The sequence below is a fragment of the Oncorhynchus mykiss genome, chromosome 8, assembly GCF_013265735.2.
Source record: "Oncorhynchus mykiss isolate Arlee chromosome 8, USDA_OmykA_1.1, whole genome shotgun sequence".
Taxonomy (NCBI): domain Eukaryota; kingdom Metazoa; phylum Chordata; class Actinopteri; order Salmoniformes; family Salmonidae; genus Oncorhynchus; species Oncorhynchus mykiss.
In genome coordinates, this window is record NC_048572.1 from 79,471,813 (window position 1) to 79,484,916 (window position 13,104).

General features: G+C 45.0%; 1 protein-coding gene across 11 annotated transcripts in view; it reads left to right on the forward strand.

Moving 5' to 3' along the window:
* LOC110530721 (myomegalin) overlaps nt 1–13,104 on the forward strand; it is a 120,414-nt gene that overhangs the window by 84,217 nt on the left and 23,093 nt on the right. For all 11 annotated transcript variants that reach the window (XM_036986401.1, XM_036986399.1, XM_036986403.1 and 8 more), the window contains 9 exons: nt 954–1,135; nt 1,320–1,602; nt 2,115–2,319; nt 4,301–4,414; nt 4,655–4,920; nt 7,264–7,481; nt 7,720–7,837; nt 7,971–8,088; nt 8,460–8,514. In XM_036986401.1, coding sequence (XP_036842296.1) covers nt 954–1,135; nt 1,320–1,602; nt 2,115–2,319; nt 4,301–4,414; nt 4,655–4,920; nt 7,264–7,481; nt 7,720–7,837; nt 7,971–8,088; nt 8,460–8,514 — 1,559 coding nt within the window. The remainder of the gene's footprint in view (nt 1–953; nt 1,136–1,319; nt 1,603–2,114; nt 2,320–4,300; nt 4,415–4,654; nt 4,921–7,263; nt 7,482–7,719; nt 7,838–7,970; nt 8,089–8,459; nt 8,515–13,104) is intronic.

Sequence of the window (13,104 nt, forward strand, 5' to 3'; positions counted from 1 at the left end):
CTCTCTTATTACCTGTCTTCCCCTCTCTCGTATTACCTGTCTTCCACTCTCTCTTATTACCTGTCTTCCACTCTCTCTTATTACCTGTCTTCCTCTCTCTCTTATTACCTGTCTTCCCCTCTCTCATATTACCGGTCTTCCCCTCTCTCTTATTACCTGTCTTCCCCTCTCTCTTATTACCTGTCTTCCCCTCTCTCTTATTACCTGTCTTCCCCTCTCTCTTATTACCTGTCTTCCCCTCTCTCTTATTACCTGTCTTCCCCTCTCTTCCCCTCTCTTATTACCTGTCTTCCCCTCTCTCGTATTACCGGTCTTCCCCTCTCTCTTATTACCTGTCTTCCTCTCTCTCTTATTACCTGTCTTCCCCTCTCTCTTATTACCTGTCTTCCCCTCTCTTCCCCTCTCTTATTACCTGTCTTCCCCTCTCTCTTATTACCTGTCTTTCCCTCTCTCTTATTACCTGTCTTCCCCTCTCTTATTACCTGTCTTCCCCTCTCTCTTATTACCTGTCTTCCCCTCTCTCTTATTACCTGTCTTCCCCTCTCTCTTATTACCTGTCTTCCCCTCTCTCTTATTACCTGTCTTCCCCTCTCTTCCCCTCTCTTATTACCTGTCTTCCCCTCTCTCGTATTACCTGTCTTCCCCTCTCTCTTATTACCTGTCTTCCCCTCTCTCTTATTACCTGTCTTCCCCTCTCTCTTATTACCTGTCTTCCCCTCTCTCTTATTACCTGTCTTCCCCTCTCTTCCCCTCTCTTATTACCTGTCTTCCCCTCTCTCGTATTACCTGTCTTTCCCTGTCTCTTATTACCTGTCTTCCCCTCTCTTATTACCTGTCTTCCCCTCTCTCTTATTACCTGTCTTCCCCTATTTATTACCTGTCTTCCCTTCTCTCTTATTACCTGTCTTCCCCTCTCTCTTTTACCCTTCTCTTCTCCTTTCTTTTGTGTCCAGAACTCTGTGGTGGCCTGTGGGCAGGGGGTGCTGTCTGGAGGACCTTTGAGCGGAGCACTGTCCCAGGGGGCAGAGGGGCAGGGACAGCAGCTGGCTGAACAGAAGAGGGCACTAGAAGAAGAAGTGGCGGAGATGAGAACACAGCTGGAGACAACCGGCTGCTCCTCCCTAGCCCAGATGAGGTATGTACCTACACAGTACCGAACTTACCTACTTATCTCAGTGTCTCCCATCTACCTACAAGAAGCACAGTCAAAGGCTCACAGTCTGATTGTCATTGCAGCCATTGTTGTTATTGTGGTGGTTGTTGTTGTGGTTGTTGATGTGGTTGTTAATCAGGAATCCTCTGGTGTCTATTTCTTGCAGGAGAACACTGCAGAAGCTACAACAAGAGAATGAAGCCCTGAAAGATAGCCAAGGGGGATTACCGGGTCTAGGAACTCTGGAGGATCCAACAGACATCTGCCAAGGATGGGGACAGGAGGAGGAGGAGGAGGAGGCACAATCAACAGTGGTACCCACCCAGGGCAACCATGGCCCCCCAGCAGTGAGGATGAGAGAGGGGAGGGGGAACAGACAGTATACCAGACCTCACTCCCTAGACCTGGGGACTCTCCTCTCCCATCACCAGCCAGACCAAACAGAAAAGGTACACATACACACACTCCTCTACCCTAAACCAGTCTATGCCAGAATAGTGTAAACCTCTCTTTCTCTTTCTCTCTTCGCTTACTCTCTATCTCTCCCTCCCTCTTTCTCGGTCTATTTTTCTCCCCCTCTCTCCTCATATCTCTGTGTTGGTATAGCTAGAGCAGTCTATGTAGGGCTGATAATTTATATAAGCATCATGACTGCCTCTGGGCAGCTGCTGCTCCTGGGTTTCAGGCCAAAGAGACCAGAGGAAAGCAGTGTTCTGTGTTGCTGCTGCATGTGCTTTCGGAAATAGAATGCAGGACATATTCACACTTCTTCTACTCTACATGTCAATGTTTTTTTTCCCATAATGACAAGAAAGGTGTCCGATCTCCGTTTGCTGCCTCCTTTATTTTAGCTTGTGATATAACAACAGTTGGACCATAATGGTCTTTCCTAGTCATGTAAAAGTGAATGAGACTTTTTTCCCCCTTTTTTAAGACCACTGTTCTGTCTTGTGCCCTATAGGAGGCTGAATCTGATGACGTCACCGGCGATGTGGGCGGGTTCTGGCAGCATATGGATGCGGGTCTCCGTGAGCAGGCGGCGCATCTGCGTTCTGATTTGGCGCTGAGCAGACAGGAGAGCAGAGAGCTGCAGGAGAGACTCATGGTGTCTGAGGCCACAGTACATGCACAGGCTGAACAACTCAAAGACTACAGGGAACTACTCAGTGAGTCCTCTTGCATATGCTGAAAACATAAATACACACACACACACACACACACACACACACATACATATACACAGAACACACACACACAAAGAGATGCACAGAACACACAGATACACAGAACACAGACAGATACACAGAACACACACAGATATGTTTATCGAATCAACTAAATATGTTTAATTGTTACCAGATTAAATTAATCATGTAACAATGAACTCATTAGGAATTTGGGGCACCACGAGAGAAGTTGTTTATAGAGTTACCATCTCCACCGCCCGTTTGGGTAAGAAATGTAATGTATTTACATTCAGATGTCTTTGTTCGTCGTCTCTCTGTTGAAAACAATCAGTCCTTCTATGGGAAGGGCTCAATGGGTGTAAGGCTCTGGTTGTCCACCAGAGGTCACAATGTCCTTCGTAGTTGTCTTGGTCTTGTAGTGGAGTGGAGTGTTCAAATAGAACAGATCTTCAGATGCACCAATGGTGGTCTGATATGGGATTTACTTCCTTCCCGCCTCATGTCTTTAGTGAAAGTTCTAGGGCCACTTTTACATGCCCAGCTGCAGACTGGCAATGTTAAGGTCTATTTTTTATCTTCTTCACCTTGTGTGGAGATTCAAAGGTCTAACCATTTTCAGCTACACGTTTTCTGGTCTTAGAGTTTCAACCATTTGTAACGTTTAGCTCACGCTTCACGTTTGCTGGTCTGGTATGTTAATTCTCAGCGAGTCCTTTTTAAGCACTCTGGTCAAATAGGGCGGTTCCATCACACTGACATGCTCTTCTGACCTCATTCAGGGCGTGGCTTAGTTAATGTGCAAAAGGACATGAAAACTAGGATCTCGTTAGAAAACTAAAGCCACATTAATATCTTAAGAAAAATAGTCTCATCGTTCTTCATATTGTATTAACATCATATTGGATGAAAACTTGAAAGCTAGAATGTGTTTCCTTCCTAAATTACAGTATTTGGTTCATACAGTTTTTAATAACATCACAAAATGAAAAGCAATATGACATTATTATTCTTTAGATCCCCACTGACCATTCTTAACATTCCTATCTTAGAAATATTGTGCCAAAGTTCACTCTTTGGACGTTAGAGTTTTTGTGCGGGCAACAGTCTCTCTAGAGACAAAGGCATTCCTTTGGTTGATACTGAAGAGCAGGAAAGGGTTCTCTGCTGCATAATATTTATGATTGGCACCCCCCCCGCCCCGTCTCCCTCGTCTCCTCTCTGTGGGAGAGGGGGTATGGCTATCTGTCAGCCATTTGCCAAGCTGATCTAAGGCCTTGGTTCCTCGACCAGGAGAGTCACATACAGATACACAGAACACACATTCAGATACACAGAGAACACATACAGATACACAGAACACACATACAGATACACAGAACACACACGGATACACAGAACACACATACAGATACACAGAACACACATACAGATACACAGAACACACATACAGATACACAGAACTCACATACAGATACACAGAGAACACATGCAGATACACAAAACACACATTCAGATACACAGAGAACACATACAGATACACAGAACACACATTCAGATACACAGAGAACACATACAGATACACAGAACACACATTCAGATACACAGAGAACACACACAGATACACAGAACACACACAGATACAGATACACAGAACACACACAGATACACATAACACACACACACACAGATACACATAACACACACACACACAGATACACATAACACACACACACACAGATACACAGAATATTTTCTTCCTGAAACTCTGTGAAGATGTCAAAGATCGTGAAGTACTGAACTGGTCTGTGTAAAATATACCTAAGTTCCCCCAGAGAAAATAACCCACACACATACAGTGGCATATACATATTTAAATATGGTATAACTGATTAACTTAATTGAATCACTCAATGTAATTTATTCAATGGTTGTAACGGTTCTCTCTCTCTGTCTTTCTCAGCAGAGACAACAGTTGAGCAGGACAGTAAGCAGGTCCAGGTGGACCTACAGGACCTGGGCTATGAGACCTGTGGCCGTAGTGAGAACGAGGCAGACAGAGAGGCCAGCAGTCCAGGTAACTTAGCTGTGCCTTTCCCTGTCTCCCGTCTTTTCTCTCACTCCTATCTTACCTATCGCCTCTCTCCCGTTACACCTCTCTGACAGTGTCACCACTCACTGCTTCTATTTCAGTTTGTCACTTGAGACATCTACTGTACCTAACATCTCACAATACAGTACCTGCATCACTTCTCATTCCCACCTCTCCTGTCACTTTACCTTACCCGTGTCCGGTGTGCTGATCTCTACACCCTAGAGTTTGATGATCTGGAGATGTGTACGTCACTGAGCCACCGGCAGGACTACGAGAGTGCCGGAGTTTGGTTCCATGGCGATGGGAGTGTGGGCGGAGCTTTTGATGAAGGCGAGGAGCCAGGGGCAGAATCCTTACAGCAATTGGTCCTGGACCTGCGTTCTCAGCTGACTCGCTGCCACAAGGTGATTCGTGGGTTGCAGCTACGTGTGCGTTCACTATCCACCACCAGTGACTACGCATCCAGTCTGGAACGCACCCCACGCAAGGTACTTCATATACATACAGGGTTGGGTAGGTTACTTTCTAAATGTAATCTGTTACAGGTACTAATTACCTGTCCAAAATTGGAATCAGTAACGTAACTTTTGGATTACCCAACTCAGTAACGTAATCTGATTACATTTCATTACTTTTGGATTACTTTCCCCTTAAGAGGCATTAGAAGAAAACAAAAATGTATGTTACCAATTGAACGACATCTATTGCAGGAAAAATCTATGTTAAAGTTTACGTAGCTGGCCATATATAGATAAAAAAAATACTTTGTAGGTTGGTTATGTAGGCTTCTTCTAACCCATCGCTTTCTACTACACTTAATAATACGATTAAATGATACCTTTACATTAAAAACCAGTCTATCAGAATTCCAGTCAATAAAGGTTTTACCCCTTGATCTTCAAGAGTAGGACTTGGAAATATGGAAGTATAGATTAGCCAAATTGTTTTACCTGAGCAGGACCTCAAAACTAAGGATTTATTAGCCAGCGATACTCTGTTGTTTATGATTTTGTTCTCATGGAGGACTGATTGGGCTCATTGATTCGAGTTGATAAATAAATGCTACACTCATGGAATGGCAAGCTTTGAGCACTACTGAATAAGGGCTATTTACATGTGAAAAATGAATGCCATATGCTGCATTTGCTATAGGCCTATTGTTTACCTTGTTGTTGGTGACACTTTGATATCTTCATAATATGCAGCTGTTTAAAGGGAAAATCCACAGATGAAACACTAACAAAATCATCGCCCCGCCTCTATTTTGGTAAAAAGCTGAGGGATGGGCCTGGGGAAATGTAACCATAATATAAAAAACATTGTTTTAGCGACATTATGAGGCTATACAGTGTTTGTTTACATTTACAATGTTTACAAACATTGAAATAAAACATGGTTATATTTTGGGTTATCATGGAGTGTGACAGTTGATCTAAGCTCATGAGGGATTTCTAAGTTATATTCTTCAAGAATCAATGGCTATATATATATATATATATATATATATATATATATATATATATATATATATATATATAATTTATAAGTCTGAAAATGGATGCAGCAACTACAGATTGCCCCTTTAAGTCTATCAAAGGTGTGCAAGTTTGAGCATGTGTCCATTAGGCCTATGGACTTTCTTTTTAATCAGCATGAATTAGATTGAGCAATAAAAGCCCCACTTTTAAATTGTGTATGTATGTATTATTTTTTCATGATTGATAGGCAGTTTAAACTTCTTGATTTATTGTCATGCCCTGACCTTAGAGATCCTTTTTATTCTCTATGTTTGGTTAGGTCAGGGTGTGACTCAGGTGGAAAAGTCTATGTTTTCTATTTCTTTGTTTTTGGCCGTGTGTGGTTCCAAATCAGAGGCAGCTGTCTATCTTTGTCTCTGATTGGGGATCACACATAAGTTGTCATTTTCCTTTTGGGTTTTGTGGGATCTTGTTTTCTGTTTAGTGTCTGTACCTGACAGAACTGTGCGCTTTCCTTTTTAACTTTGGTTATTTTTGTTTGAGTGTTTTTTGAAAATAAAATATCATGAACACTTTCCACGCTGCGCTTTGGTCCACTCCTTTCGACGAGAGCCGTTACAATTGTTGGGTTCAAATACACAATTAGATTTGTGAACAGCCATCCACAACAACCACAATCCGTAAGGTGCAAATAGCTAAATGAGAAAGCAGCAGTGCGATTCACATCAATGCGCCATGTAGATATCATTAATAAGTGATATCCGTATCACCGTAGACTACACCACTGCTGTCATCCTGCTGTCATCCTTACCTCCAAGCGTTTATTCAAGTTGGATCATCTTTGGATGCCGACAGCAGTCGCACCATTAGAAGACATAGCTTGGACTGTAGCCTACAAAAGCCTGTTCCTGCTCTTTTCCCACGATCCATCAAACACATTTGGTGTGTCATAGTGGTCTCTGACTTGTGGTCAGACTCGCTCAGGTGGAACAAATTTACACTTGCGCCTTTTTTCAATGCTGATTTGAATGTCATTGAGAAAAGTGTCAAAGATTTTTTTTCTCGCAAACACCCATTATGAATTTAGAAGTAATCCTTCTAAGTAATCATCTAGTTTTTCAAAGTATCTGTAATCTTATTACAATATTTTTGCCTGTAATGTAACGGATTACAGTTACCTTTTTTGTAATCCTATACATACAAGGTCTGATTGATTGATAATTCATTGATCAGTTGATTGATCAATACATTGACTGATGACTTTAGTGTCTTATGCGCTTGTTGGATTATGTGCTGCTAATACATTTTCCCTGACTATTTACTGTCTTTTTCCTCCTCTCTCCTGTCCATCAGGTGAATTGGGCATTTGAGGCGTCCCCGGCCCTCAGCGGTGTAGAAGACGATGAGGGCTGGATGTCCGACAGCCTGGGGCCTCGCATGGAACCCAAGCCCAGCCGAGAGCTGCGAGAGCTGGTGTCCCGAGTAGCCTCACTGGAGGCCCAACTCAAGAGCTCCAGGCTGGAGGGGAAAGGAGGGGTGGTGGAGGAGGGGAAGTGTGCTACCTGGCCCGGGTGAGTGGAGAGAGAGAGGAAATGAAGGAAGGAAATAATTATGATAATGAATATGGTGATGACTGATAACAATGATAATGACTATGATTATGATTGATAACAATGATCATGACTCCCATGGTGACTGATAACAGTGGTAATGACTATGATGATGTCCGATAACAACGATGATGATGAAGATGTTTTTTTAAATGTATTTTTATGTCCTGACCCCTCCCCTTCCTCCATCTATGGACAGGAAATACAACACCCTGATCCAGGCTCAGGCCAGGGAGCTGTCCCACCTGCGTCAGAGGATGAGGGAGGGCCGTGGTGTCTGTCACATACTCACACAACACCTGGGAGACACCACCAAGGTCTGACACTCTGACAATCTCTCCAAAGATTAGGACATTATCCACCACTTTTTGACAGTGATTGAATCAAATGTATTTCATCGATTTTAAAATGTTTTATTGAACTATCAGCTAAATGTAATTGATTGGCCAGGGCTTTGAGGAGCTGCTGCGTGCCAACGACATTGACTACTACATGGGACAGAGCTTCAGAGAGCAGCTGGCACAGAGCACTGCCCTGGCACAACGAATGGGCACCAAGATCAGTGGACGTGAGTGTGGAGAACACACACACACACCAACATATGCACAGACACACACATATGCACACACACACAGACAGACAGACTCACACACACATATGCACAAACACACAGACAGACAGACTCACACACACATATGCACACACACACAGACAGACAGACTCACACACACACAGAGACAGACAGACAGACTCACACACACACACAGACAGACAGACAGACTCACACACACACACACACAGAGACAGACAGAATCACACACACACACACACAGACAGACAGACTCACACACACACACACATATTCCCTGATCTTCTTTCCTTGTATCTCGCTCTCTGTCCTCCCTTTCCTCTCCACTACCCGTTCTTCTCTCTCCTCAGGTGACCGCGCTGAGCTACATGATGATAAGATGGGCCATGAGCTGCTTGCTTTGCGGTGGGTTTTATGTCCAAATGATGTGTAACCATCTGAAAAAAGTGTTTCCCTTATGTGTGTGTTTTGTGTGTGTGTGTTTTGGTTTTAGTATCCTTGTGGGGATCAGAAGTCCAGGGGACCAGGAGTCCAGGGGACTAGGATAGTATAACAAGGAAAAGTGGGCTTTTAAGGCTTAGGGGTTAGGTTTAGGGTTATGGCTAGAATTAGGGTTAGGAGTTATGGTTAGGTGTAAGGTTTGGGGTTAAAGTTAGGGTTAAGGTTAAGGTTAGGGATGAAACACACCAATAATCTCACTGCCAATAGACTGCTGATAGGTACTTATCACAGTGGGAGGCCTGTGAACAAAAGTGTGCTCGGACAAAAGTGGTACCTGCTGCGTGCTGACCCAGTAGCGACGAACCTACCGATTCTACTTGTAGAACCGCAATGCTCGTCAGTGGCCAACAACTTGATCTTGAGCCACTCAGAGAGCACGACCCCCCACATGGGGAAGCCAACAAAAGTAATATGAAAAAGAGAGCATTTTCTCTGTACATCCACAGATCAAATCAAATCAAAGGTTATTTGTCACGACTATGGTGGTCTGCTTGCCGAATACAACAGGATGAGATAGCAAAAGCTCAGGTTTCCCAGCCCGGCGGTGATACAATCTTCGGCAAAATCATTCGCAAGGAGATTCCTGCAAAAATATTATTTGATGTATTTATAGTGAAATGCTTACATACCCTCAACACCTGGGGGCTAACTAATGGTGCGGGGAAAAAAGGTAGCAGCGTAAAAGAGGGGTTGGATGCAAATAGTCCAGGTAACCATTTGGTAACCTGTTCAGGAGTCTTATGGCTTGGGGGTAAAAACTGTTGAGAAGCCTTTTTGTCCTAGACTTGGCAGTCCGGTACCGCTTGCCATGCGGTAGTAGAGAGAACAGTCTATGACTGGGGTAGCGGGGGTCTTTGGCAATTTTTAGGGCCTTCCTCTGACACAGCCTGGTGTAGAGGTCCTGGATGGCAGGCAGCTTTTCCCCAGTGATGTACTGGGCCGTACGCACTACCCTCTGAAGTGCCTTGCGGTCAGAGGCCGAGCAATTGCCGTACCAGGCAGTGATGCAACCGGTCAGGATGCTCTCGATGTTGCAGCTGTAGAACCTTTTGAGGATCTCAGGACCCATGCCAAATCTTTGTAGTTTCTTGAGGGGGAATAGGCTTTGTCGTGCCCTCTTCACGACTGTCTTGGTGTGTTTGGACCAATCTAGTTTGTTGTTGATGTGGACACCAAGGAATTTGAAGCTCTCAACCTGCTCCACTACAGCCCTGTCAATGAGAATGGGGACGTGCTCCTTTTTCTGTAGTCCACAATCATCTCCTTAGTCTTGGTTACGTTGAGGGATAGGTTGTTATTCTGGCACCACCCGGCCAGGTCTGTGACCTCCTCCCTATAGGCTGTCTCGTCGTTGTCGATGATCAGGCCTACCACTGTTGTGTCGTCAGCAAACTTAATGATGGTGTTGGAGTCGTGCCTGGCCATGCAGTCGTGGGTGAACAGGGAGTACAGGAGGGAACTGAGCACGCACCCATGGGGAGCTCCAGTGTTGAGGATCAGCGTGGCAGATGTGTTGCTACCCTCCCTCAACACCTGGGGGCGGCCTGTCAGGAAGTCCAGGATCCAGTTGCAGAGGGAGGTGTTTAGTCCCAGTGTCCTTAGCTTAGTGATGAGCTTTGGGGTACTATGGTGTTGAACGCTGAGCTGTAGTCAATGAACAGCATTCTCACATAGGTGTTCCTTTTGTCCAGGTGGGAAAGGGCAGTGTGGAGTGCAATAGAGATTGCATCATCTGTGGATCTGTTAGGGCGGTATGCAAATTGGAGTGGGTCTAGGGTTTCTGGGATAATGGTGTTGATGTGAGCCACTACCAGCCTTTCAAAGCACTTCATGGCTACGGACGTGAGTGCTATGGGTCTGTAGTCATTTAGGCAGGTTGCCTTTGTGTTCTTGGGCACAGGGACTATGGTGGTCTGCTTGAAGCATGTTGGCATTACAGACTCAATCAGGGACATGTTGAAAATGTCAGTGAAGACACCTGCCAGTTGGTCAGCACATGACCGGAGCACACGTCCTGGAAATCCGTCTGGCCCCGCAGCCTTTTGTATGTTGACCTGTTTAAATGTCTTACTCAAATCGGCTACGGAGAGCATGATCACACAGTCGTCCTGAACAGCTGATGCTCTCATGCATGCCTCGGTGTTCCTTGCCTCGAAGCGAGCATAGAAGTGATTTAGCTCGTCTGGTAGGCCTGTGTCACTGGGCAGCTCACGGCTTTGCTTCCCTTTGTAGTCTGTAATAGTTTGCAAGCCCTGCCACATCTGACAAGCGTCAGAGCCGGTGTAGTATGATTCAATCTTAGTCCTGTATTGACCCTTTGCCTTTTTTGATGGTTCGTCGCATAGCGGGATTTCTTGTAAGCTTCCAGGTTAGAGTCCCGCACCTTGAAAGCGGCAGCTCTACCCTTTAGCTCAGTGCGAATGTTACCTGTAATCCATGGCTTCTGGTTGGGGTATGTACGTACAGTCACTCTGGGGACGACGTCCTCAATGCACTTATTGATAAAGCCGGTGGCTGATGTGGTGTATTCCTCAATGTCAGTCTGTGATAGCAAAACAGTCCTGTAGTTTAGCATATGCTTCATCTGACCATTTTTTTATAAACTGAGTCACTGGTGCTTCCTGCTTTAATTTTTGCTTGTAAGCAGGAATCAGGAGGATAGAGTTGTGGTCGGATTTACCAAATGGTGGGCGAGGGAGAGCTTTGTATGCGTCTCTGTGTGTGGAGTACAGGTGATCTAGAATTTTTTTCCCTCTGCTTGCACATTTAACATGTTGATAGAGATTTGGTAGAACTGGTTTAAGTTTCCCTGCAATAAAGTCTCCTGCCACTAGGAGCGCCACCTCTGGGTGAGTGGTTTCCTTTGCTCATTTCCTTATACAGCTGACTGAGTGCGGTCTTAGTGCCAGCATCTGTCTGTGGTGGTAAATAAACAGCCACGAAAAGTATAGCTGAGAACTCTCTAGGCAAGTTGTGTGGCCTGCAGTTTATCACAATATACTCTACTTCAGAAGAGCAAAATCTAGAGACTTCCTTAGATTTCGTGCACCAAAAGATTACAAATATGCACAGACCGCCCCACCCCTTCGTCTTACCGGAGTGTGCTGTTCTATCCTGCCGGTGCAGCGTGTATCCCGCTAGCTGAATATCCATGTCGTCACACTTCATATGCAATGTAGGCTATGGTAGCTAGCTAAGTGCACAGATGTAGGCTATGGGATGGTAGCTAGCTAAGTGCACAGATGTAGGCTATGGGGTGGTAGCTAGCTAAGTGCACAGATGTAGGCTATGGGGTAGTAGCTAACTAAGTACACATATGTAGGCTATGGGGTAGTAGCTAACTAAGTACACATATGTAGGCTATGGGATGGTAGCATCTGCCAGGGATAGAGGTCAACAGTCAGAGCCTCTGGCAGGGAGAGAGATCAACAGTCAAAGCCTCTGCCAGCAGTAGAGGTCAAAATCAAATCAAATTGTATTTGCCACATACACATGGTTAGCAGATGTTAATGTGAGTGTAGCGAAATGCTTGTGCTTCTGGTTCTGACAGTGCAGTAATCTCTAACAAGTAATCTAACAATTCCCCAACAACTACCTAATACACACAAATCTAAAAGGGGTGAATGAGAATATGTACATATAAGTATGGATGAGCGATGGCCGAGCGGCACAGGCAAGGTGCAGTAGATGGTATAAAATACATTATATACATATTATATGAGTAATGTAAGATATGTAAACATATTAAAGTGGCATTATTTAAAGTGCATTGTTTAAAGTGACTAGTGATCCATTTATTAAAGTGGCCAGTGATTGGGTCTCCATATAGGCAGCAGCCTCTCTATGTTAGTGATTGCTGTTTAGCAGTCTGATGGCCTTGAGATAGTAGCTGTTTTTCAGTCTCTCGGTCCCAGCTTTGATGCACCTGTACTGACCTTGCCTTCTGGATGGTGGCGGTGTGAACAGGCACTGGCTCGGGTGGTTGTTGTCTTTTTGGCCTTCCTGTGACATCGGGTGCTGTAAGTGTCATGGAGGGCAGGTAGTTTGCCCCCTGGTGATGCGTTGTGCAGACAGCACCACCCTCTGCAGAGCTTTGCGGTTGAGGACGGAGCAGTTGCCGTACCAGGCTGTGATACAGCCCAACAGGATGCTCTCGATTGTGGATCTGTAAAAGTTAGTTAGGGATTTGGCGGACAAGCCACATTTCTTCAGCCTGAGGTTGAAGAGGCGCCGTTGTGCCTTCTTCACCACACTATCTGTGTGGGTGGACCATTTCAGTTTGTCCGTGATGTGTACGCTGAGGAACTTAAAACTCTCCACCTTCTCCACTACTGTCCCGTCGATGTGGATAGGGGGGTGCTCCCTCTGCTATTTCCTGAAGTCCACGATCATCTCCTTTGTTTTGTTGATGTTGAGTGACAGGTTGTTTTCCTGACACCACACTCCAAGTGCCCTCACCTCCTCCCTGTAGGCTGTCTCGTCAGAGCCTCTGGC